The 26,474-nt window shown below is 52.9% G+C and overlaps 1 protein-coding gene across 9 annotated transcripts in view; it reads left to right on the top strand.

Moving 5' to 3' along the window:
- DENND3 (DENN domain containing 3) overlaps positions 1–26,474 on the top strand; it is a 69,151-nt gene that overhangs the window by 38,425 nt on the left and 4,252 nt on the right. For 7 of the 9 annotated variants that reach the window (XM_032760552.2, XM_032760553.2, XM_032760555.2 and 4 more), the window contains 9 exons: positions 469–990; positions 9,279–9,538; positions 10,641–10,811; positions 12,104–12,233; positions 14,776–14,883; positions 19,120–19,259; positions 22,944–23,104; positions 24,310–24,443; positions 26,353–26,471. In XM_032760552.2, the coding sequence (XP_032616443.1) occupies positions 469–990; positions 9,279–9,538; positions 10,641–10,811; positions 12,104–12,233; positions 14,776–14,883; positions 19,120–19,259; positions 22,944–23,104; positions 24,310–24,443; positions 26,353–26,471 (1,745 nt within the window). Of the gene's footprint in view, positions 1–468; positions 991–9,278; positions 9,539–10,640; positions 10,812–12,103; positions 12,234–14,775; positions 14,884–19,119; positions 19,260–22,943; positions 23,105–24,309; positions 24,444–25,931; positions 26,472–26,474 lie in introns of those variants that run through there. The other 2 variants (XM_058443847.1, XM_032760557.2) reach the window with 2 other exon arrangements.

Below are 26,474 nucleotides of genomic sequence, written 5' to 3' on the forward strand. Positions count from 1 at the left end.
GCGTACCTGGGACAAGTAACCCAGGCTGTGGAAGCCTCGGTTTCCACATCTGTAGAACGGGACTATAGTAATAATACCCCTGTCCTCAGTTGTCTTTAAGGTAAATGAAACAATGGTTCTAAAGGGCTTCATCGTGCCTAGCAAGTACATCTTGGCTTAGGCTATTAGCTTCATCCTCAGATAAAGCCTCAGTACCCAATACCTCAGTAGTATTACTAGTTGTAGCAAACCAAATTGTTCAGTGAATGCTAGCTGCTGTTCTCCTTGGGGTACCATGGAAGCAAAGTGAGGGTTCTCTCATGCCTCCCAGGGGGGCGGGTGTGTGGAGCTTTCTGGAGGGAGCACACCCATTCTCATTTTATTTTGCATCCAGAGAAACATTGTCCTTGACAAGATGATGTGACAGGGACACGTGTTCATTTGCAAGGTCTGTGCTAATGGTCTCCTTTTTTCCCCTTAATGTTTTAGTTCTGAATGTCACGCCGAAGTCCCCATATACATTCAAGATTCCCGAAATCCACTTTCCGCTGGAGAGCAACTGCGTGCAGGCATACTATGCTGACTTCGTCTCCATGCTGAGCAACGCCATGAAATTTCTGGCCCCTGATAACTCTCTGCTCCGGGCCCGTTATTTGTACCTCCGAGGGCTTGTTTATCTGATGCAAGGACAGCTGCTGAGCGCCCTCTTGGACTTCCAGAATCTGTATAAAACAGACATACGGATCTTTCCCGCTGATTTGGTGAAGAGGACGGTGGAATCCATGTCTGCCCCCGAGCGGGCGCAGGCGGAGCAGGCGCCGGAGCTGATGAGGCTCATCAGCAAGATCCTGGACAAGCCGCATGAGGCCTCGAAGCTGGACGACCACGTGAAGAACTTCGAGCTGCCCAAGAAGCACATGCAGCTGGGCGACTTCATGAAGCGGGTCCAGGAGTCAGGGATCGTGAAGGACGCCAGCACCATACACCGGCTGTTCGAGGCCTTGACTGTAGGTAAGAAGACGCCTGGCACCATCACAGATTTTATTATTTAGAGACAGGGACTGGCTCTGTCGCCCAGGCTGGAGTGGACTGGCGCAATCACAGCTCACTGCAACCTCCACCTCCTGGACTCAAGCAGTCCTCCCACCTCAGCCTCCCGAGTAGCTGGGACTGCAGGTACGCGGCACTGTGCCCGGCTAATTTTAGTACTTTTTGTAGAGACAGTGTTTCAGTATGTTGCCCAGGCTGGTCTCAAACTCCTGGGCTCAAGTGATCCACCCACCTTGGCCTCCCTAAGTGCTGAGATTACAAGCGTGAGCCACTGTGCCAGGCCCATATATTTTATTTTACTTTATTTATGAGACAGGGTCTTGTTCTGTCTCCCAGGCTGGAGTACAATGGCACGATCTTGGCTCACTGCAACCTCTGCCTCCTGGGTTCAAGTGATTCTCCTGTCTTAGCCTCCTGAGTAGCTGGGATTATAGGCATGCACCTCCACACCCAGCTAATTTTTGTATTTTTGTAGAGACAGGGTTTCACCATGTTGGCCAGGCTGGTCTCGAACTCCTGACCTCAAGGTGACCCACCTGCCTTGGCCCCCCAAAGTGCTAGGATTACTGGCGTGAGCCACCGCGCCTGGCCCCATGTATTTTAAATACTTAACGACAGTGGTCAGGTAACAGCAGTGGTGAGGTAAGCCGCCAGCAGGTGGCAGGCAAGAGCGCTGCAGCACCGTGGTCTTTTCGGTTGCTCTGGGCACTTACCTGGGAACGGGTGTGGTTGGCGGGGCCCTTAGGCAATGTGCCTGTCGCTGAGATCTTATACAGCCTGTCTACAGGCTGGGCTCTGAGCTGTGCTCTGTGTGGGTGGAAGGGATGTAGAATTGCTGATGGGAGATGAAGACGCTCCTTGTCGGGGAGAATTGCCCAGCATCTAGACAGAACCATGGCCTCGGCTGAAATGCTGCAGACACATGCAACAGCAGGGACACGGGACAAATGCCAGAGTCCTGCGCCCAGACTAACACCTGATGCGTTTCCCATGGAGTGCAGTGGGCTTGTGCTTAGACCCAGCGGGGGCTCTGTGTGCCTCTCTCCCTCCCTCCCCAGAGGGAGCCACTGTCCCAAGCTGGAGCTTTCTTTTCTGGCCATGTTTTTATGCATTTACTACAAATGGATGCACCTGACACAGTACCTAGGTTTCGTGAGTTTAAACACAAAAATGGGAGAATGGGAATTGTCACACCGGATGTCTGCGTTTGCACGTGCTGTTTTACTCATGGTGTTTTCGAGACGTATCTGTGTTGCTCCACATTCGTTGGTTTTTTTTTTTTTATTAATTTTTTTTTGCACACAAAAACAATAAACATTTTCTAAAAATACATACAAACAAAAAGATGCATATCAAACATATTAGGAAGGTTGCACATGGGAAGTCGGGGAATAGAAATGGGGGGTGGGAATTAAAATAAATGAGAGAGGGACTTTATATGGATCAGTGATAATAACTCAATCCTCTATTTGACAAAGAAGAAGGAGAAGGAAGAGGAAGAAAAAGAAAGTGGCATAAAGGATCAGAAAGGGAGGAAAATAGAAAAAATCAGAGTATGACTCCAGGGTAGACCTGTTTTGTTGTCACTGAGTTGGTTGGTTGGTTTGTCTGTTGTATTTTTCATATGTTTCGCCATGTTGGCCAGACTGGTCTCGAACTCCTAGCCTGAAGTGATCAACCTGCCTCGGCCCCCCAGAGTGCCGGGACCACAGGCGTGAGCCACCATGTCCAGCCCCCACATTGCTTCTGGCCTCCGTGGTAGACCTCCCAGACGGGGCGGTCGGGCAGAGGCGCTCCCCACATCCCAGACGGGGCGGCTGGGCAGAGGGGCTCCTCACTTCCCAGACGGGGCGGCCAGGCAGAGACGCTCCTCACTTCTTCCCAGATGGGGCGGCCGGGCAGAGGTGCTCCTCATTTCTTCCCAGACGGGGCGGCCGGGCAGAGGTGCTCCTCATTTCTTCCCAGACGGGGCGGCCGGGCAGAGGCGCTCCTCACTTCCCAGACGATGGGTGGCCGGGCAGAGGCGCTCCTCACTTCCCAGATGGGGCGGCCGGGCAGAGGCGCTCCTCACTTCTTCCCAGACGGGGCGGCCGGGCAGAGGTGCTCCTCACTTCTTCCCAGATGGGGCGGCCAGGCAGAGGCGCTCCCCACCTCCCAGACGGGGCGGCGGCTGGGCAGGGGCTGTAATCCCAGCACCCTGGTAGGCCAAGGCAGGCGGCTGGGAGGCAGAGGCTGCCGCGAGCCAAGACCACGCCACCGCACTCCAGCCTGGGCAACACAGAGCATCGAGTGAGCGAGACTCCGTCTGCAGCCCCAGCACCTCGGGAGGCCCAGGCGGGCAGAGCACTCGGGGTCAGGAGCTGGAGACCAGCGTGGCCAACATGGCGAAACCACGCCTGCAGCCAAATGAGAAAAAGCAGGCAGCGGTGGTGGCGCGCGCCGGCAGTCCCAGGCAGTCCGCGGTGCGGGGCAGCAGCGAGCCGAGTAGATTGCAGCCTGGGCCACAGAGGGAAAAGAAAGAAAGGAAGAAAGGAAGAAAGGAAGAAAGGAAGGGAGGGAGGGAGGGAAGGAAGGAAGGCCATCCGTTGGGTTTGTTCACTTCAGCCACTGCCTGTGCTGTATGTAGTGTGTGGGCACCATTTGTCCACCTGTTTCACCATCAGTGGTGTCGCACCTGTTTCCTGGAGTATGTGTGGGTCAGTTCCTCTGAGATGTGTACCCAAGGCCTGCTTTGAGATGTGAGAACCGTCGGTCGGGCTTGGCGAGGGCCGCGCCTCCATGCTCCCAGGCAGCACACGTTCCTCAGTCGCGACTCTCGCCCGTTGTGAGTGTGCAAGGATGCCACGCTGACGTCACAAACAGCGCACGTGCTCGGAAGCAGTTCTGGTTGCTTTTCTGTGCGCTGTGCTGTCATGGTCTTTGCCCATTTTTATCTTGGCCTGCTTCTCCTTTCCTTAGGGATGTGTAGGGCTCTTCAGGCCCTTGGGAAAAGCTGTCCTGGTGACAGAGGCCCGGCAGGTCGCTCTTCCAGCTGTCAAACAAGCGCTGCGGAATGCAGTTTCCTTGCTTATCTTGCCCGTGGGCTCTGAGGGATGTCATGGCCGAGTGTATGAGTGTGTATGTGTGTATATGAATGTGTGTGGGTGTGAAAATGTGTATGTGTGTATATGTGTATGAGACTGTGTGTGTGTGCACTGTACCTCTCCCTGCATGGTGAAGCCATCAGGTTGTGCGCTCACTGGTCCCAGTTGTGGAGTCATCTGATGAGGGTGAGCTCAGAAGCCATCAGATCGTGGCCTCACTGGTCCCAGTTGTGGAGTCCAATGAGGGTGAGCTCAGATGCTCTGTGGTCACTCCCCGTGCTGTGCTTCGGGGACACTGAGATGATGCACCAGCCAAGCAGGGCAGGGCGGGCCTCACTTCCGTCGAGCTCCCGTGGATGATGAGCACCACCCAGGAGCCACCTGGGGGGCAGGGCAGGGGCTGAATCCCACTGCGGGTGACTGTCTCTCATGTGACAGGAGTCCAGGGCATGCATGGCAGCTTCTCCGTGTCATCTAGGGCCAGCTCCTTCTGTCACTCCTCTGTGGCCTGGAGCGGCCTGCTGTCTCCCAGTCACGAGCCAGCCCGTGGGCATCAGCACCACAAAAGCAGGGTCCGTCCATCTTTTAAGGCACCCCCATCCTGCCACACAGTGACTTCTGTTTCCCCTCATTGGGCAGAATCGTGTTATGTGGCCGCCCAAGTTGCAAGGGAGCCCGGGAAGGGTGTGTGGGCCCTGTCCAGCAGACGTGGCTGGTTGTGATAATGCCATCAGTGGCCCTGTTGTCACGTTGGCCTTGCTTACATTGCCGATTAGGTTAGGAAATGGTCTTGATTGTGGGATATGTGAGCCTGAAGTTACCAATGTAAAGCAGACCTAATATATGTTTTGGCCAAATGGGCATTTGTTAAAAAAAACAACAAGGTTTGGTCAGAGCTCAATGTCACCATCTTTGGACGAATTTATGTGATATAAGAATACATCAGAGATTTTATTGAAAAAAGTATTGCAATTTCATCATTACATACTTTAATGGCAAAATATGCTATTAACAGTGCAAGGCCAATATGTGCCCTGTTGCAGCTGCGCCCGTGAGGTGGCCCTCCCCAGGGACGCTGACGTGTCTGCCACCTCCAGCGTGGCCGTGCAGAAGCAAGACGTCCATGGACAGCTCCAATGGTGACGTCACCTGCACGCCGCCTAGCTGAGCAGGAACAGTTGTATTGGAGGCGTGTGGGTGACGAGAGAGAGGTTAACGGCTGGTGTTTGTGTGAAACTGGAGACAAATGAGGACTGGGCATTGTGCCCACATGGGCGTGTGCAACAACCGCGTGCATGACAGCTGCTGTGGATCACACGGGCTCATGAGTGTGCCTGGTGTCCACAGATGTGCACAGTGGTCATAAGTATGCAGTGTTGGTGTGTGTGCACAGTGGCTTTGGGTGTGCATAGTAGCCATAGGTGTGCACAGCAGCCATGGGTGTGCACAGTATGTGTGCATGGTGCTGGGCGTGCACAGTGTCTGTGGGTGTGCACTGTGGTAGGCGTGCACAGTGGGTGTGCATAGTGGCCATGGGTGTGCACAGTGGCTGTGGGCATGCATAGTGGCTGTGGGTGTGCACGGTGGCTGTGGGTGTGCATAGTGGTGGGTGTGCACAGTGGCTGTGGGTGTGCACTGCAGTAGGCGTGCACAGTGCCTAGATGTGCACAGATGTGCACGGTGTTGGTGTGCATGGTGATAGGCATGCACAGTGGCTGTGGGTGTGCACAGTAGTGGGCACGCACAGTGGCTGAGGGTGTGCATGGTGCTGAGCATGCACAGTCTGGGTGTGCACAGTGGCTGTGGGTGTGCATGGTGGTGGGGGGTGTGCAGTGTCTGGGTGTGCACTGTGGTAGGTGTGAACGGGTGTGCACGGTGGTGGCCGTGCACAGTGGGTGTGCATGTCGGTGTCTGTGGGTGTGCACGGTGTCTTGGGTGAGCATAGTGGGCATGCTGCATAGTGTGGGTGTGCACAGTGGTGGGTGTGCATGGTGGTGGGCATGCACAGTGGGTGTGCGTAGTGACTGTGGGTGTACACAGTGGGTGAGCATAGTGGTGGGCGTGCTGCACTGTGGGTGTGTGCAGTGGCGGTGGGTGTGCACAGTGGTGGGTGTGCACAGTGTCTGTGGGTGTGCACTGTGGTGGGTGTGCACTGTGGTAGGTGTGCACGGTGTCTGGATGGGCACGGTGGCCGTGGGTGTGCACAGTGTCTGTGGGTGTGCACAGTGGTAGGTGTGCACAGTGGATGTGCACCATGGCGGTCAGTGTGCGCAGTGTCTGTGGGTGTGCATGGTGGTGGGTTTGCACAGTGACCTTGGGCATGCACTGTCTTGTTCTGCTGCAGTGCTAGTGGCATGGTGTCCACAGGCTGGCTGAGCACTGGCGGCAGCTGCGGTGAGTGTTGCTTCTTGCCTGATGGGACTTCTTTGGTCTTGTTGCTCCTCCCTTGGTTGGGGTTTTCTAGAGCCCTGAGCACCCTCGCACTGAGGTCAGCACTGTTGTCTATGAGAAGAAGCTGTGTCAGGCTCTGGTGACACACACTTCACCCTGCCCAGCCCCAGTAACTGCTGTGGACCAGGTAGCAAGAAGATTTTTCCTGAGTGGCGCAAGGGGCAGGACCCATGGCTGGGGCTCCACACATAGGGTGTCTGGCGCCTTCATTAGGTGATGGCTTCGCTGATTCACTCTCACTTGCTCTCCTTTTCCTGTTTCTTGGGCCTCTCCTCGCCTGGCCACCTGACCAAAAGATTGTTTTACGTGATGTGATTCACATAACAAGTGCTTCTGCCTTAAACCCAGAGTCTGCGCCTTGGCTCACGCCTGTGATCCTAACATTTCGAGGGGCCAAGGCTAGAGGATGGCTTGAGCCCAGGAATTCGAGGCTGCAGTGAGCTGTGATCACGCCACTGCACTCCAGCCTGGGTGACAGAGAAGGACCCTGTCTCTAAATTAAAAAAAAATGAAATACATAAAATAAAATAAAAACTAAAATAAATCCAGCAACTCAGAACCCTTGGGAAGTGTAGGCTGAGGCGCCCCAGTCAGAGGCGGAGGTGGCTGCATTGAATGGTATTTCTAAAGCAGAAGACGGACTCTGGCAAACCATCTTAGGTATGGAGGCAGGAGAGGACCCACTTGCTCTTCGCGACCTCACAGATGACCTTGCTGCCCGGCACAGGGGCTGCAGAGACCTGGCCTGACAGGCCCCGCCCACTGGGCCATAGCACCCTCCTTTGTCTTCTTCTGTGACTTCTTTGGAACAATCGCGCTGGGCCTAGAGAGACCCTTTACTGGCGCATATTTCTCTTCCGTTTGGATCTGGTGACTAGAAAATACACACAGGCAAAAAGAATAATTCATTGGGAATCCCACCACCTGGGGGAGATTTTCGCATAACCACCTGGCGCCTGCTCTGCGTGCTGAGGCCTGCCTTCCCGCTCAGCTCAGCCCCGCAGGGCCCGCAGTGCCTGTGACTCGGAAGTGAGATGTAAGAGTCGAGGAAATTTCCTCCTGAGCCTGTGACAGCACCAGCTTCCTTCCTGTGGCGGTCCTCTTTTAGTTGCTGCCGTGACGACTCAGTCGTCCTGGACTCAACTGTGGCCATGATAGCGGATTCCCTAGACAGGCGTCGCTGTTGACGTTTTGGTATGGAATCAGAACGGGACGTGGCGGAGCTGGACCATTAGCCATGTCTTTTGCTGTTTCAGGCTCAGGATCTGAGGATCTGAGGTCACAGGTACTCCCCTTTCCAGCAGCGACCAGCAGGGAAGCCATACCCCAGCTCTGGGCAGACCGTCTGCCTGGCCTCACGGCCCAGGTCTGCTGGCAAAGGGCTTTCCTCTCCGTGTCTGTTTCCCCTTGTGAATGAGCCACCTCATAAGGTGGCTGTAAGGGTTCAGAGTGGATTGTGGTTCTTGGGGTGTAGCAAGTGTTGCTGGATACGGCAGTGCCATAAGGGAAGCATGTGTGCAGCTCAGCAGTGGCCGGGCCAGGATGTCTCTGCCTTATCAGGGAAGGCTGTGCGTGGGCATGCCTACCCGGGTGTTGAGGGTTGGGTAGGAGTTTCCTGGTGTGAGCAGGCAGGATGAGTGTGTGTGTGTGCGTGTAACAACATGACCTGTTTGGGAGCATGCTTGGAACGGCTGGGCTGTGGGGTGGGTAGGTGGGGTCCAATCTTGGAGGAATGTGGCTGTGGTTTACAGAAGCAGCCCTGAGTATTAAACACAGGAGCGGGAGCTCCTCCTTGCGTTTTAGAAAAGTGGCTCTGAGTGCCAAGCAAAGCAGGCTGTGAGTGCGGGTGGCTCTGAAGGCAGGAGCCACTGAGGAGGGTTTTCCTGCGCAGAATTGAGGGGGACTTGCCGCACGTCAGGAGATGGAGAGAGGGACAGGCAGGCTCAGGACACAGAGTGGAGGCAGAGCCGAGCAGGCAGGCAGGGACTTGGGATTTCCGAGGGGTTGTCCCATCTCCAGCTGACAGATAAGCAGGTTCGTTCTGCGACTTGCCAGAAGTCTCTGAAAGGTAGTGAACCGGGCTTCAGGCTCAGGCCCCTCTGATTCCAGAGCCCGTGAGTGCTGGCCTCATGGGAAGGTTACTGCTTCTCATCAGTGGAGGTGATTTCAGTTGCAAACAACAAAAGTCAATGATTTGCTCGTAACCAAAGAGTGCGGAGGTCGGGCCAGTTACGGGCGAGGCCGACCCAGTGGCAGGGCAGTGTCGCTAAGGATCCAACCTTCCCAGCGTTAGCTTCATCCTAGGACTAGCTCCCCTCGTGACCCCGAGACAGTGGCCACCAGTTCTAGTGATGAGGAAGGTCTTTGCCACCATTGGAAGAGTGTCCTTGTCCGGAAGGACTTTTCTACCAAAGGTAAGAGTTGCTGTGACTACCTACCTGAAGCAGGTCCCATAGCCATCCCAGAGCTGGTGGCTGGAAAGGGCTGCGGGCTCAGCCTAGATCGTGTGCCCCTCCCTTGACAGCAGGACACAGCTGGGATGCCGGGGAAGGCCCTGGGAAACCTTCTAGGCAGTTTCCATCCAGCGCCCTGAGTGCTGGCGCCACCTGCTGCCGGGTTCGGTAGTGCGTGGTTTCTTCAGGTCATGGAGAAGCCCTTGGGGCTCCCGAGGTATGTGGCTGTAAGATACCTCTCTTTTCTTCTTATCAAACTAAGGACAGGAGAAACAAATCGACCCAGAAACATTCAAAGATTTCTACAACTGCTGGAAGGAGACGGAAGCAGAAGCCCAGGAGGTCAGTCAGCCGTGGCTGGTGATGGAACACCTGCATAAAAACGAGTGTGTATATAAGTTGTCCAGCTCCGTCAAGACGAACCTAGGCGTTGGCAAGATCGCCATGACCCAGAAGCGCCTGTTCCTCCTAACCGAAGGAAGGCCAGGCTACGTGGAGATTTCCACCTTCAGAAATATCGAGGTAAGGACAAAACGGGCAGACGGTGCCAGACCCCACCTGTGTTTAGGAGGCAGATGGCTGGAGTGGGCCCTGAGCTGTCTGCCAGCTGTGCCAAGTGCCAGCTGCAGCCCTTCTGCAGACTGCTTGCCTTCCTGTCCCTCAGTTTGCTCATCTGTAAAGCAGGAATAAGGCTGATACCTTCCCAGTGGGTGGTGGGGATTGAGTAGTTTACATATGGAGCATGCTTAGAATGGTAACTGATTCTCTGACACAGCTGACTTGTATCTGGGAGGCAGGAAGTAAGCAATGTGGGCTGACATTCTCATTAGGGACAGTAGGACGCGTTCATTCATCCATGAGATGTTTACTGAGAAACTGCCGTGTGCCAGCCACGGTGAGCTACAGTAGCTCCCATTTTCTAGTCACAGTCGGACCTGGTTCATATAAAACATAACAAGCTTATCTTGTAACAACTGAAAAATCTTCGAACAGTTTTAACATTATACTCTAAAGGTAGTCATCTTCCCTGTTGGGGAAATCTGAATTTCATCCTGATCCTCTTACGCCTTATAGTTGTTTTCCCAGATTTAAGGGGACTGTAAGAGGCGTGTCAGATACACGAATGTTTTATGTGATCACCTGCTGAGTGGTCATAGAAGCCGGAAAGGCAGTCAAGCCACAGCCGCAGACCATAGTAAATGCTCAGCCAGTAGATCCACCTCTTGCTGTTGGCCTTCAGTTTATGCTCTTCTCCACACCTGCTTTGCCAGACTTCCTTCTAGAATTCCAAAGGAAGGTAAATAAGTATGAGGAAAGGGAGATGGAAGTAAAAAAAACAAAACCAAAAAAACAAAAAGAGGGAGAGAGAAGTATTTAAGGATGTGAAAGAATGCGCCGAGCCCAGCTGTGTGGGTGGGTGAAGGTGCCACACTGCGGGCGAATCCTACCTGCCGTCCACGGGAATACTGCCCCTCGCCCGGGGCCCTGCCTTCCGCGTGCCAGCAGGGTGCATGCCTGCAGCCCCTCTGCCCCTTCATTCCAGAGCCCGCTCTGCCTCTGTCTCTGGTGAATCCACATGTTCTCTGAGTGTGACATTCCTAACTTTTCTTTTCTGCCACTGCAGGAGGTCAAGAGCACCACTACTGCGTTTCTACTTCGGAGAATACCCACTTTAAAAATCAGAGTGGCATCCAAGAAAGAAGTCTTCGAAGCCAACCTGAAAACCGAGTGTGACTTTTGGCACCTGATGGTGAAGGAGATGTGGGCTGGGAAGAAGCTGGCCGATGACCACAAGGTGGGAGACGCGGGTCCCCTCTGCCCTTTGCTGTGGCTGCCTCGGGGGCCTCTCGCCACCTGTGGGTCCTGCGGCGGTCCTCAGCTGTGAGTGCTCGGGCTCGGGTCTGAGTCTGTTAAGCAGAGTAAGTTTGTCGGACACCATCTTGACAGAAGCATTGAAGATGTCATGGTCTGTGTGACCCAGCGAGACGCCTCTTGGTGCTAGGGAAGAGCATGAGAAAACGCAGGGCGGTCTGGGCAGGTGTGGGTGCTCCACTGCCCGCTCCGGGCTGGCGACATCCCAGAGAGTGGGGTCGGGAGTGGACGGTGCTGGTGCTGTCCACACCCGCAGGCTGGAGTTGGGTGTTTTGGGCTCCCCTGCTCTGAGCGACTCTTCATAGTCACAGGATTTGGAATTTGGCAGGGGCAGTACTGCTTTCCTTCCACAGAGTTAAGATGATTTTTCTAGGGATTGTTGTACTTTAATTTACTCTGGGCCAAACTGATAGCTTTGATGAGATCAAATGACAATTGCATAGTAATGAAGGGAACCGTGGGCCAGTGGTGTGTAGGGGAGGCACCCACGCTGCTCAAGCACAGCACAGGACAGGAAGATGCCTTAGAAAACGGGCAAAGACCATGAACGTGGAACTCAGAGAAAGGGAACAGTTCACCAGGTTATGAAGAGGTGCGTAGCCCCACTAATCCTCAGAGAAATGCCGGGGACGATGGCACCCACCACAGTGGCAGTGCTAGGAGGAACAGATGGGGCCACAGCAGGAGGGCTGCTGTTATTACAGGAAGTTTCCAGTCACAGGGCGGAGGGTGACTGGGTCCTTTCTAAGATTCCAGTGCCCTGTGGCTTTTGGACTAGCCATCTGATGCTATACCCACTGGTTTACATAGCATAAACCAGCATAGTCAAACCAAAGCCCGTGGGCCAGTGGACTGTCTTTTTAAGTAAAGTCTTATTGGAACACAGTCCTGCCTGTTTATGAAATGTCCCTGGATGCTCCCGTGCCACAGTGGCAGGCAGTGGTTGATCTCAGCTGAGACTGGCCACAAAGCTTGAAAGCCTCCTGCCTAGCCCCTTCTAGAAAACACTGGCTGAGCCCTGGTATAAACAATATTTGTCTTAAGTAAGAGAAAAAATATATGACATAAAATCCAAATTCATCGGTGATTTAAACACTTCATGTCACTTTGAAAAAATGCATTTTGGAAGGATTGTTCTGTGTGATGCAACAAGGTCTCCAGTGAACTGATCTTAGTGATTCTTGCTGTTTTGAAACGCACATGTTTCTGTTGTAGGACCCTCACTACGTCCAGCAGGCGCTGACCAACGTCTTGCTGATGGACGCCGTCGTGGGCACACTGCAGTCACCAGGCGCCATCTACGCTGCCTCCAAGTTATCCTACTTCGATAAGATGAGGAAGGAAAGTAAGATAAGCCCGTTCTTAGCGTGGATCATTGTCCTGATTGCACGCCTTAAGTGATTTTATCTGGTCGATGTCTGTTTTATCAAGTAGAACCAAGCCCAGATCTCCCAGTTTTTTCTTTTATATTTGTAATTTACTCTTGAGTTGCACACCTTGTCCAGCATCTTTCCTTCCTTCACTGCACAGTGCACCTTGGAGCCCCTTGCTCATCCGTCCAATTGCGGCACCTCGTCGTTTTAATGTCTGGATAGCATTGCAGCATACACTGCAAGCATTTGTGGTGATTCTTAGTTGCAGACAACAGCCTTTCCTCTGGCTGGCTGAAGCAGAGTAGAAACCTGTGGGAGGCTGTGGAGCGGCTCCTGGAATCTCTGACTGGTGGGGAGCAGGTGTCTGGGGCTTGCAGTTAGGAACACACCTGCTGAGAAGCTGGGAACCTCTGCACAGCCGGCCTGTTGACTGACGGGCTTCACCGCTGCATGAGTGAGTGGAGGCCCTGCATGTCAGGATCCGCTTTCTTCTTGACTGGGTCAGCTTCCCCAGACAGGAATCCTCTGACCGTCCTGTAGATTTGCATCTGGCTCTTGCATTCTGGAAGCCATAGAGGCTGGTGCTGGACTCCCATTTTTTTCTTGTGAAAGGTGATCTTCAAGCCTAGGGTTTTCTGGTCTTTTTGTGACTGAGTGATAGACACTGTTCAGGTGAAGGACGTTTGGTCTGTCCCTTCATCAGTGAGTGAGCACTGGCGTGGCCTCTGCGTTGTGGCTGTTGTGAGCATTCACGTGCAAGCTCTGGTGTGCACAAATGTTTTCATTTCCCTTGGGGATAGATCTAGGGGACTCTGGCTTTTTAAAACGTCCCAGAATTAGGAACAAACCTCACTTATGTATTTGCTTGGGCACAGTTTGCTCTCTTTGTGGCATCTGTCACCAACTGCAGGACCTCTGCCACTTTCTGGGTACAGAGTCCCTCTCCCACGTGACCCAGGGGGACCTTGAGCTGCAGCAGCAGCCAGGCTCAGGTGCCTGTGTTCCTGCAGGGCTGGCTGAGTGGCTTGAAGGAGCTTTTGTCCGATAGTTCTGGAACCAGAAATTGATTGCTCTTTTTTTTTTTCCTTGGGAACAAAATCAAACAAACCCCCTACTTCAGCTGTTGATCTCATTCCAAACTCATGCCTAATCTCTGTCGGGCGTTTACAGGAAAGCCTTCTAACACCTCTGTTAGCAGCGCATGACGGCAGAGGAGGAGCCGCCACGCTGGTGTCACTCGGTGTGGTGCGCTGGCTCCCGCTCCCTCGTTAGAAATCCGGAAACATTTTCCCATGTGTAAAGCTCAGGACACATGAGCCTGAGCTTAATTTAGTAGCTTATGGTCAACTCATGATGGACGGTCTCAGACTGTACAGAATTAAATAATACCCGAAGATGTCATAATCCGAGGCAGGAGCTGGAGAGGCATTGGCCACGGCCAGTTGGCTTTTGCCGCAGTCCAGTCTAGCCCACCAGCCTCGTGCGGAGTCCTGGTCGACCCCCTGCTGACAGTGTGATCTCCAGTTGATCACGGATGTCGATGTGTGTCGGTTTCTTCATCTTTTCTCAAAATGGGGATAACGGGACCAATCTCATCAGGTTGCCATGACAGTAACAAAATGATGGAAGAGAAGCACTTAAGGGGCAGGCCCTGGATGGCAGGGACTGAGGGAGTCCTGGACGCAGGAGGCCGAGGCGCCTGCAGGGGCTGGCAGGAGGGACCGCAGAGCAGACTGGCCCCAGGGGCCTCCAGGCAGGAATGAGGGACCGTGTCAGAGCAGGCTGGCCCCAGGGGCCTCCGGGCAGGAGGCCGCTTTAGGTTTTGCCTGGAATCATGGGTTGGGTTGGATAGCAAGAGGAGCATTAGGGTATCCTGAGGAGCAGTGGTTTTGAACGGGGGGCGATGTTGCACCCCCTCACTGCGGACAGGCATTTGACAGCACCTGGAGATATCTGGGGTTGTGTGTGAGTTGCTACGGGCATGTTATGATGCTCAACATCCCACGGCACACAGGATGCCGGGCATTCGCCCACAGCCAGGATTATCCAGTCCAGCATGCCCCTGGTTCTAGGCTGGGAAACTGCGCTCATGGTTAGGTCTCTGGGTTTCATCTTGGGAAGGCTTCGTTATTGAGGAGAATTTTATATCCGCTTTGCTGGGCACTGTGTCATGTTTGGATGTAGCTAGAGATCAGATGGGATGGCTCAGGTGCAGAGAAGAAGGCTGTGTTTAAACAAAGGCAGCTCGAGGCACAGGGTCAAGGAAGTGTGGTGTGGACACAGGTGGGGGATGCGCCTGGCCACTCACTCGCACATCAGGTGACAACCAGGAGTGGAGGCCGAGGGTGCATGGCTTTCTTTCAGTGCCCCGGGTCCAAGAGAGCTTCGTCTTCACAAATTAGGAAGTTTTACCTGCAAGCTGATATTCTGCAGAAATCAGAGAGCGTGAGGCCATTGCATCGCGTCTGCTTCCTCGAGGCTGCAACAGTAACACTCAAGTGTCTTGTTTTTCAGTGCCCATGACGCTTCCGAAGACAACCCTGGAAACACTGAAGCATAAGATCAACCCCTCAGCGGGGGAGGCATTCCCACAAGCGGTGGACGTGCTGCTCTACACTCCAGGTAAGACCCCTCTGCCCGCTCCTCACTGCCAGTTTTCAGCCAACCCGACGCGCTTAGGTTTGGGTTCAGGGTCAGCCCTGAAGTGAAAGGGGAGCCAGTGTCACAGGATAAGTGGGGACAAGGTGCCTGTTGCTTTCTGAGGTGAAGTGCTGAGTGATAGGTGTGCAGCTGGCACGACCGCTCCATGGACTCAGCCTCACAGTGACTGGAGCCAGAGAGCCCACGGGAGATGGAAATGGGGCCGGCACTTGAGCTCCCGCCCCAGGGCTGCCATCCCTCACCTTCTAGAGCAGTCGATGGTCACACTAGCTCTTTCTTTTTTTGAGACAGTCTTGCTCTGTCACCCAGGCTGGAGTGCAGTGGTGCAATCTTGGCTCACTGCAACCTCCAACTCCTGGATTCAAGTGATTCTCCTGCCTCAGCCTCCCGAGTAGCTGGGACCCCAGGCACCCGCCACCATGCCTGGCTAACACACTGGCACTTTCTAAAGCACTCTCGCTCACATCGTTTCCCCAGAAGCTCTTAATCAGATCCTCTTGTCATTGTGATAAGGTAATGGCGCCTCAGATATTTGTCGTCATAGAAACTGGAATGACAAGGAGTCTGTGTGGCCCTGAGCGGCCCTGAGTGCCTGCCAGTCCCTCTTCTCCGTTGGGTGCAGCTGCACCTGCCTCCTGTGCTCGGCTTTCCTGGGACACTGCATGTCGCATCAGGGTGGTGGCAGGAGAAGGAAATGGGCGTGGCCAAGGGTCTCGGTATAAAAAAAGATGGCTGTCAAGTTGCACGTTTAAACTGTGGAAAATACTTTAATTCTGGCTTATGGAGAATGCGGCAGGGAAGCTTATGCTGAGGGTTTACAGTGTGGAAAACAAAGGAATACAGTTCTCGGCAGAAAAGATTTGTATTTTTTGCGTATTTTTTATTTTTTTGAGTCAAGGTCTTGCTCTGTTGCCCAGGCTGGAGTGTAGTTGTGCAATCATGGCTCATTGCAGCCTCAACCTCCTGGATTCAAGTGATCCTCTTGCCTCAGCCTCCCGGGTAGCTGGGACCACAGGCTTGTACCACCAAACCCAGGCATGTGCCACCGAAACCAGGTGATTTTTAAAAATTTTGTGTAGAGACGGGGTTTCGCCATGTTGCCTAGGCTGATCTCAAACTCCTGGGTTCAAGCGATACCTCTCCACCTCGGCCTCCCGAAGCGCCTGGGATTACGGGTGTGAGCCACTGCACCAGCCCAGAAGGGATTTTTTAAATCGTCACTTTGTTTGTTCCATCTGCGTCTGCAGATGTCAGCCGTAGGCGTCAGGGATGTAGACGTAGGCGTCACCCCCTCTCACAGGCCGTGTCCGCGGCTTCACAGAGCACCCGGCCATCCACACACGGAGCTCACGCTTCAGGCGGGCAGAGAAGCTGCGTGTGAAGCGATTTCCCCATAAGAGAGTTTTTCTCTCTTCATGGCAGGCCAGGAAACCCAGGAACGCGACAGACCCTGTCTGCGCGAGCAGGCAGCGTCACCAGGGCCGCCCCGCGTGAGGCCTGCCTGATGTGTCTGAGCCGGGCTCTGTGCTGACTTCGCCAGAGATAACTCTACAGACCAAGACGCTTTGACCATGGCATTTGAATACATGGTATTTTTAGGTCCCGGTTGGTTTCCCTGAAATGAAACTCACTCTGGGCTTCCCGTTGTGACGGGCAAGGAGTTCAGGCGGCTTCCCCTCCAGGAGCATCTCGAAGGCCTGCAGAGAGCGTGCAAAGCAGCCTTGGAGAACGCGAAGCCGCCTTTTCCTGTGGCTGCCGATCCTGGAAGGGGTGGCCGAGAAGCTGGTAGCCGAACAGGGCTTTTGTAAGCCTTGTGGGATTACAGGGACAAGAGGTGGGGTCAGGCCCCATCAAGAAGGGGCCGTCTTGTTACTCCCATTAGCTTGGGGCTGGGTCTCCAACAGGTTCCGAGGAGTTAGGAGAACCAGCCCTGACTCTGCCCGTGGGGAGCGTGCCTCTCAGAGAGGGCAGCGTCTCACCCATGGGAGCGACAGACCACTGGAATCGCACCCCAGAAAGACCGGGAGGCCTGCCCTTCTGGACTCAGGATGGAGGCGGCACTGCAGGGCGGGGGCCGCTTGAATATCCTCAGGGGAAAGGTGAAACCTCACCCCTTCAGACCACCCCGGGGTCAGGCCCAAGGGGGCCGAAATCTCAACGCGGTGGTAAAAGCAGGCAAATGTGAACGATGAAAGCAAGCAGACTTCTAGGCGATAGGGTAGAAGAATATTTTCATGACTTTATGGTAAAGAAGAATTCATAAATTATGTATAAAATACCACAAAGGAAAAGAATGTTGAATTCGACTATATTAAAATCAATGATTGTATTATTTTTATTTTTTCTGAGACAGGGTCTGGCTCTGTCACCCAGGTGCAGTGGCGCGATCACACCTCACTGCAACCTCTGCTTCCTGGGCTCTAGCAATCCTCCCACCTCGGCCTCCTGATTAGCTGGACTACAGGTGCACACCACCATGCCCGCCAATTTTTCTATATTTTTTTTTGTAGAGATGGAGTTTTGCCATGTTGCTCAGGCTGGTCTTGAACTCCTGAGCTTGAGCAATCTGCCGGCTTTGGCCTCCAAAGCACTGGGTTAGAGGCGTGAGCCACCACAACTGGCCAAAAGCAATGATTTTAAAAAGAAGACACTTTTTTTTCCTCCTTTCAAATGAGCTGGTTTAATTCATGGTGATACAGAATTGAGGGTAGAAGACCAAAGAGCGCCCTCTGGCAGGCTTCTGGGCTGCTTTACCTTAAATTCACAGCTCAGGTGGGAATGACAGGTGAGAAGCCACTAAAGACGTCACGTGACACTGTCAGGTTTTTTTTTTTTTTTTTTTTTTTTTTTTTTTAAAGTTTATTCTTGAAAGTGCAACAGGCTCCAGGGCAACGCTCACTCTAGCTGAAGATGGCAAAAGCTGTCCTGGCAGGGGTGCAGGTGTTGAAACAGGAGTGGAGTCCTGGCCGCCACTGCCCAGGCAGAGGGAACAGCATGCTTTCCACCAGGGGTCTCAGTTCCAGCTGTGGCTGGGCCTCCCTGTGGCCTGTGCTTTCGGCACCTTGAGGTTCTGGTCCGTTTTGCTTTCTGCTGGAAGCCTCATCATCCCTGTCCCTCTCCTGGGCCTGCTTCTTGGGCTGTCTCAGAGGCTTCTTGCCATCTTCATGGCCGGACATGGCGCCTACGGCCCCTTCCCCAGACCCTGCCACAGGAAATGGACAGAAGACACGTTTGAGAGGGTGAAAATGTAAGTTGCAGACTGGGAAGGATCTTTAAAATGGGTGCTGCTAAAATCATTGCTTTTAGTGTAGTCAGATTCACCAGTCTTTTGCTTTATGGTATTTGTGTATGTCATATGTAATTTATGAATACAGCACCACGGAGTCAGGCGCTCATATCCAGAACACCGGAACAGCTGGCTGGGCGTGCCTGTGGTCCCAGTGAGGCGGGAGGGTAGCCGGAGCCCTGGAGTCGGAGCCTGTGGTTTGCTGTAATCGCACCTGTGAACACTGCTGCACTCCAGCCCGGGCAACATGGCAAGACCTTGTCTATTAAAAAGTAAAAAAAAAAACAAAAAAAGCCACAAACTAGGGAGAACGAGACAGACGCTTCCCACAAGAGGGCATGGGGATGGCCAGTTCAAGCCATCAGGCTCACTAGCAATTAGAAAAATGCAATTAAACCACAGTTTAAAAGCCAAAAGCTCCACACCCTTAGAATGGCCACAATTAAAAAGATGGACACCACCAAGTGTTGGGAAAGACACGGAACCCACTGCAGGTGAGGGTGTGGGGGGCACCACGGCCCCTGCCACTGTCTCTTCAGCTGCCCTCCCTCCCTGCCTCCCTCCCTCTGTGTCCACCTGCTCCTCTTCCAGTTCCTCTGCCTGGCTGTTTTCTCTAGTGAATGCTCACTCAGCTGGCAGGTCCTGGCTTAGCAAAGCTCATGGGCATCCGGCTCTGCATCCGCCTGTGGCTCTGCCCGTCTGTGTGGCCCTCTCACCAGCCAGCTGCCCCCCGACTCTGAGTTCCCAGAGGGCAGGGCAGCCTCTGCCTAGGCACATCTTTGTACGTCCAGCACCGAACACGGGCCTGGCGCTTAGGAGGGCCTAGGAGACACCTGAGTAATGGCACCAGTCACCTGCTGCTACAGCAAAAGCGTTTCCTCCTAACAGTTTTGGGCTGCTCTCCTCTTTAGGGCATCTTGACCCAGCCGAAAAAGTTGAAGATGCTCACCCCAAGTTATGGTGTGCTCTGAGTGAAGGCAAGGTGACCGTGTTCGATGCTTCTTCATGGACCATCCACCAGCACTCCTTTAAAGTGGGCACTGCGAAAGTGGTGAGTACATGAAGTGTCAGGAAAGAAGCCTCTGGATTCACGTGATTTCTGAAACCCAAGTGTGTTCATCCATATTTGACAGTAGGATACAAGCTATTCCACAGCCTCACTCAGTTTCTGTAAACAGGGGTCTTTTACCTAGAGTTTTCAAATTAAACGTAAGCTTGTTCCAGCCTTCTACTTACATCTTCTTATTGAAGGAGAAGATAATGGCTTTGACTTTCTCATCTAAAGGTAGATTGCAGGGGCTCAAACCTGTAATCTTAGCACTTTGGGAGGCTGAGGTGGGTGGATTGCCTTGAGCCCAGGAGTTTGAGACCAGCCTGGGCAACAGAGTGAGACCCCATCTCCACAAAAAGTACAAAAATTAGCCGGGCATGGTGGAGCCTGCCTGTAGTCCCAGGTACTTGGGAAGCTGAGGTGGTAGGATCGCTGAGCCCGCGAGGTCGAGGCTGCAGTGAACCAAGATTGTGCCACCGTGCTCCACCCTGGGTGACAGAGCCATACCCTGTCTCAAACAGACAAACAATAATAATATAATAAAAATAGATGTCAGTTCTGTGAAGTGGAGCCATTGTGGTCTCTGCCTGCTTATTAGAGGCTTCACACTACCCTTTGGGAACAATTTCCTTCTTTTTTTTTTCTTTTTTGAGACGGTCTTGTTCTGTTGCCCAGGCTGGAGTGCAGTCACGGCTCACTGCAGCCTCGACCTTCTGGGCTCAAGTGATCCTCCCACCTCAGTCTCCTGAGTAACTGGGACTACAGGTGCATGCCACCATGCCTGGCTAATTTTATGTTTTTTGTAGAGATGAGGTTTTGCCATGCTGCCCCGGCTGGGAACGACGTCTTCCATCCTGTACAGCAGCATGAAGGTTCCCAGGGGCCAGGGCCTTAAAATGAACCTGCAGTGTTTCCTGGGAACCCTGGTGTTTCCTGGTTGCACAGTGGTTACTGGGTCTCTTTTGGAGCAAAAGAGACAGCTGCCTCTGCAGTGACTTGAGTGTTATCCACCTGTCCCCACGTGCCAGGTGGCAGAGACCAGGGCCCAGCAAAACTCAGTATCCACTTGTCACACATTATTCCTCTCATTTAGAGCAAGATTGTCCAAGCTGTGGCCTGCAGGCTGTACGTGGCCCAGGACGGCTTTGAATGAGGCCCAACACAAATTCGTAAACTTTCTTAAAACATACGTTGTTTTTTTTGCAATCTTTTTCCTTTTAGCTCATCAGTGATCGTTAATGTTAGTGTATTTTATGTGTGGCCCAAGACAATTCTTCTTCCACTGTGGCTCAGGGAAGCCACAGAGTGCACACCCCTGATTTAAAGCAAGTTTGAATTGTTTCTGATAATTTTAAAACAGTACAACTGTTAATACATTTTTAGTAATGTGTCCTTGGCAGTGCCATGGTGTGTCGCTTCTTCCATGACCACGGTATCTTGAGTGTGGAAGCTGGGATTCCTGCCCTGCTCATCCCTCCAGGCCCCCAGTGGCCCCTCCTCCCGCCAGACCATCATTTCTTGGGGATTTTCCCTGTTTGTCCGTCAGAGCTGTGAGCTGCCCCTCCCTGCGGATCTGTGTGTGCTTCCCTGTCGCCCGAGAGGCCTCTGAGTAGCTCCCTGTGCTCTGCGACCCTGCACTCCCCCGCACCATGGGCTGCGCGCCCTTTGTCCATGTTTCTCCTGTTCTTGCTCATGGATTTGCAGATGACCTTCACATTTAAATTGCATTTTATACTTTTCAAAATATTTTTGCATCTACACCCTCCTCCTATCCAGTCACCCTCCGAGCAGCTACCCCATCGTGGGATCTGCTGAGAAACCCTCATGCCTTACTCCTTGAGCATGATAGGATTTTTTTTTTTTACATGTTTAATGTCAAAAGAACACTCCAATGGAGTATATACCTAAGTATATATTAGGCATTGGCTGGCATCATTTTTTTTTTTTTTTGACAGGGTCTCACGCCCATTGCCCGTGGCTGGAGTGTAGTGGCGCAATCACTGCCCACTACAGCCCCGACCTCCTGGCTTAAGTGATCCCCCCACCTCAGCCTCCCGAGTAGCTGGGGCTATAGGTGCGCACCACCACACCTGGCTAATTTTTGCATTTTGAGTAGAGATGGGGTTTCACCATGCTGCTCAGGCTGGTCTCAAACTCCTGGACTCAAGCAATCCTCCCACCTCGGCACCCCCGGAAGTGCTGGGATTACAGGTGTGAGCCACTGCACCCGGCCGTGGTATCAATTTTGATGGCTGTGTTCCCATGTCTTAAAATAATGTGGCAAAATCCACGGTACATTATGTGCTTGCAAAACTGCTATAAAACGAATACTGTGAATTCAAATACATACCGCCAAGAGGGTGGGACCACTCTGAGGTACCTGAATAGCAAACTTTACATGTTAGAAGGTAATAAGAGACTGCTAAATCATTTCCCCCTATATTCAAATCATGAGTCTCAGATGATAAAGTAATAGGATCCATGATACAGTAAAAATATTGACAAAAGTCTAGTAATGCTTTAGACCAAACAACAACAAAAAAAGGAAAAATTAGGGAAATTATTTTTCTAAATTTAATTTTTTCAGTTCGTTCTTAGTTATAAGCATTTCAAGCCTGGGTGCCGTGGCTCACGCCTGTAATCCCAGCACTTTGGGGGGCCGAAGCAGGAGGATTGCCTGAGTCTAGGAGTTCGATACCAGCCTGGGCAACATGGGGAAACCCCATCTCTACTAAAACCGCCAAACATCAGCCAGGCGTGGTGGCATCAGCCAGGCGTGGTGGCACATGACTGTAGTCCTGGCTACTCAGGGGGCTGAAGCGGGCGAATTGCCTGAGCCGGGAGGCTGAGGCTGCGGTGAGCCATGATCATGCCACTGCACTCCAGCCTGGGTGACAGAGTGAGACCCTGTCTCAAAATAAATAAATAAATAAATAAAAGTTAAAAAAGATTCTGATTTGGAACAGTCTAAAGGCAAATCATTGTGCTGACTTTGCTTAGCTTGGCCAGAAACCCCGAGCACAGTGTCTAGACGCTGGGAGCACTGCCAGTTCCGCTTGTTCGTACGCAGTCGACCTCATCATTTGGAGATTGTGTCTGCAAATTCGACTACCTGCTAATATTTACTTGTAACTCCCAAAACAGATACTCGTGGTATTTTCTTGGTGATCCACAGACATGCATGTGCACAGAGTGGGGAAAAACTTGAGTCGCCTGATGTGGATTTTCTGGGCCAACGAGTGTCCTCTCCTCGGCCTGACTGGTGCCACAGTTTTCACGTTTTTTGCTTTTTGTTGGTGATTTTGCCATTTAAGATAGCCTCAAGCATCGAGCTCCCTAAGCACGAGGAGGTGGTGACGTGTCTTGCAGAGAAAATGCATGTGTGAGATGAGCTTGGTTCAGGCCGCAGTGACAGTGCTGGTGGCTGTTGAGTTTCATGTTAATGAATCAACCATATGTAGTCAATAAGGTGTCTGTGAACAGAGCACGCAGAGAGCAAGGTTATGCACTGATGAGTGGATGACAATGTCAGGGCCAGAGGCTCCCAGGACCCTGAGCCAGCGTGTCCCCTAGGAGCGCAGTGGTTCCATATCCGCTAATTCAGCATTTGCAGTAAATGTATAGATATGACTTCACCAGTATCGAGACTGACTGATTTCTCACGTTCCCGTGGCCTCCTGTTAGAACTGCATGGTGATGGCCGACCAGAACCAGGTGTGGGTTGGCTCGGAAGACTCCGTCATCTACATCATCAACGTCCACAGCATGTCCTGCAACAAGCAGCTCACAGACCACTGCTCCAGTGTCACGGATTTGATGGTGCAGGACAGACAGAAGGCACCCAGGTGCAGTGGGCTCTGCTGGGGAGAAGGGACTGTTTGGCTTGTGGGTGGGCAAAGGGCACAGCGGGTAGGGTTCCCAAGTCTTGTGCCCACAGGGGCCAGGCGGGGCGTACAGAGTGAAGTGGATCTAGAACGAGGAAAGCTGGGTGGTGTCCTTGGTCCGCTTCTGCTCACGGGTGTGGAGAACCCATGACACCAACGCGGGCCAAGCGTGGTGATGAAGGCGCCACACCCGGCCTTCCTGCTGAGCTTGCTGTGGGCACGGTGGCATGGGGCAGCCCCGAGAGGGCACGGCCTCCTAGAGGAGCACCAGCCATGGTGTCAGAAGCCTGGACTCGCCTGGGAATCGCCTGAGTGCTCAGTGTTGGCCTTGGGCTGCCTGTTTGCTGCTGTGTCCCACGGTGGGAGCAGCACTGGACACAGTGGGCATCCAGGGAGACGGGAGGAGGAGGTGGGGTCTTCTCGAGCAGAGGCCCGTGGTGGGGAAGGTGCTCAAGGCTGCCCACTTGGTCCAGGCAGCCCCAGCCCTGGGTGAGGGGCTACACTCCCCACTCCTTTTCCCCCGACTCAGTGTCGGGGGCACCTGTGTCAGGCCCTGTTGGGGTGAGTAGAGAGGTGCTAGTCTGGAAGCAAAGCTGGCTCAGGAGGTGCAGGGGTGGCGCAGGGTGCAGGCTCGAGCCCCGCCTCACCCATAGCCACCTGCACCTGCAGCCAGCCCGTGTCAACCGAGAGCTCTGAGGAACGTGCTGGCTCCCTGGTCCCTTGTGTGAACGGGGCCCACTGATGAGGTTCCATTTCAGTTAATGGTCATGTCGTGGCTCTATGACAACACCTCATTGAGCCTGCGGCCCGCGGTGGTGGGAGAGGTGGGCATCCTGAGAAATCCGCCTTTTTCTGCCCAGTCACATTTGAGCCAAGCCTGGCTGTGGCCGCATTCATAGCATGTTTGCAGGTTATTATCATGTTTGCAGGTTATGTTTGCATATTATCATGTTTGCATGTTATCGTGTTTGCATGTTATGTTTGCATATTATCATGTTTGCATGTTATCGTGTTTGCATGTTATGTTTGCATATTATCATGTTTGCAGGTTATCCGTGTTGAGCACATTTTCTCTCATGGTGACCTGGTTCTCTCCTGGGTTAAAATGTGCACAGTGTTTTCAAGGGCCCAAGTTAAAGGTGTGTGTGTGTGTTTTGTGTCCCCAGCGAGGTGTACTCGTGCAGCATGGACGGCACGGTGCTGGCGTGGAATGTGAGCACGCTGCAGGTGACCAGCCGCTTCCAGCTGCCGAGCAGCGGCCTCACGTCCATCAGACTGCACGGCGGCCGCCTGTGGTGCTGTAAGTCCGGCCCCTGCCATCAGAGCGGGCACCCTACCTCCCTGCTCTGGGAGAAGGATGCTGAATGAGAGCAGAAAGCCTCTTTCCTTTGCTTCATGCCTTTCCAGTCTTTATTTTAAACTCGGGTTCCCTTTCTGTGGTCGCAGCAACCTTTACTCCACCTGCATTGCTGCTCCTGGGGGCTCCCCAGGTCTCCCTCTGCTTTTCTACCCAGTGGCTGACGGGACGCCTGTCTTTCCTGGACGCACCACTGCTCTGCTGCCCCTCACCTTGGCTTTCGCTGTGCCCTGCTCTGGGGTTGAAGCTGGCCCAGGTGTCCCCCGGAGTCATGGCTGCTCCTCCTGGGAGGCCTCTGGGTGCGTCACGTCTCCACACGTGGGGGCAGCTGGCGAGCCTGTGCCCTGTTCCCCTCGGCCACTTGGCACAGAGCTGCAGCCTGGGACTCTCCGTGGACCCAGAGTGGGGATTTTGCCAGGGGGCGATGGGAGGAGCAGGTGCCTTGCCTGGCGGCTGTGTCTGCATTTCTGGATGCCCCGGAGCACGGAAGTTGCCTGCACTTTGAGGTCTTCCTCGACATGTGCCAGATTACATGAGTGACAGCTGGGAATACGTTTTCTTTTTTTGTAATGGAAGCGTGTTTCACATATAGTAAAGCTCATCAAAAAGTGTTCAGATTGTTGTGTTTTGACAAACATCTAAACTACATAACCATGAAACAAGTCAAGATATGCAGCGTTTCCATCACAGCTGAAAGCGTCTGTGCCCCTTTCCAGGCCGTGCCCCCATTCAGGGGAAACAAGTGCTCTTAGTTCTGTCACTCTGAATTTGGTTTTTACAGAACTTTCTAGAAATGGACTGTACATTAGGCCTTCTGTATCTGGCTTTATTCAGTCAGTAGGATGTTTATAGTATTCATTGCTGACGTTGTGAGAGTATCAATAGCTCCTTCCTTCTTGCAGGGTAATATTCCATTGTGTGCATATGGAACAACTTACTCATCCTTCCCCTGCCCCAAGTGGGCACTGGCTTCACTCTGCTTAACTGTGTGAAAAACTGTCAGACTGTTTTCTGAAGTGGCGGCAGCAGCTTCCACCCCACCCGCAGTCTCAGGCTTCGTTTCTTCCTATCCTCACCCAAACTGGTTCTCACCTGTTTTTACTGACACCATCCCAGCGGGAGTGAAGTGGTGTCTTGTGGTTTGGATTTGTGGCTCCCTCACAGCTGATGGTGCTGAGCACTCTGTTGTGTGCCCGGTGCCCACTGACACCTCCCCTGGAACAGTGCCCGTGCAGGCCCCTGCCCACTGTTCCGCTCACTTTCAGGGCCGGTAGCGACGTGGCTGGGTGCAAGCCAACGGTTGTCCTTCTTCCCCTCATCTGTTATTTGTTCTGTTCTTCCTTTCTTGCCCTCTTTTGTATTGAATATTTTTATGTTCAATTTAATCTTCTTTACTGTTTTTAAGCATTATGTTTTTGTTTTATTTTTCAGTGGTTGCTCTAAGAATTGCAATATGCAACCTTAACTGATCACCCTCCTCCTTAACTAACTATGATACTGCTTCATGGATAGGGTAAGAAGCTTACCACGGTATCAATTGTGGTAATCCCAATAATATATTCTTTAAAATTTTTGCTTAAGCAGTCAGTGATCTTTCAAGAAAGTTAAGACAAATGAAGAAATTGCCCATCTATTTACCTTTTCTGGTGAGCCTCATTTCTTCTTAAAGACCCAGGTTTCTGTCTTGCATTTTTTCCCAGTAGACCTCACCCGTGCACGCCTCAGGCGCCATGTGGCACATGGTGATCCCCCCTTCACCACGCTGGAAAGAGCAGTGAGGCCAGCTCTGGTGCTGGCATCTTATGTTGCCAATGGCACTGCCTGGCCCCATCCTAGCTCCTTCCTTCTGCAGGCACAGGTAACAGCATCATGGTCATGACAACGAATGGATTCCTCCGTCAAGAAATGAAGATTGAGGAGAACTTCAAAGACACCAGTACCTCCTTCCTGGCTTTCCAGCTCCTTCCCGAGGTA

This window comes from Hylobates moloch, unplaced genomic scaffold (genome assembly GCF_009828535.3).
Source record: "Hylobates moloch isolate HMO894 unplaced genomic scaffold, HMol_V3 SCAFFOLD_9, whole genome shotgun sequence".
NCBI classification, from domain to species: Eukaryota; Metazoa; Chordata; class Mammalia; order Primates; family Hylobatidae; genus Hylobates; species Hylobates moloch.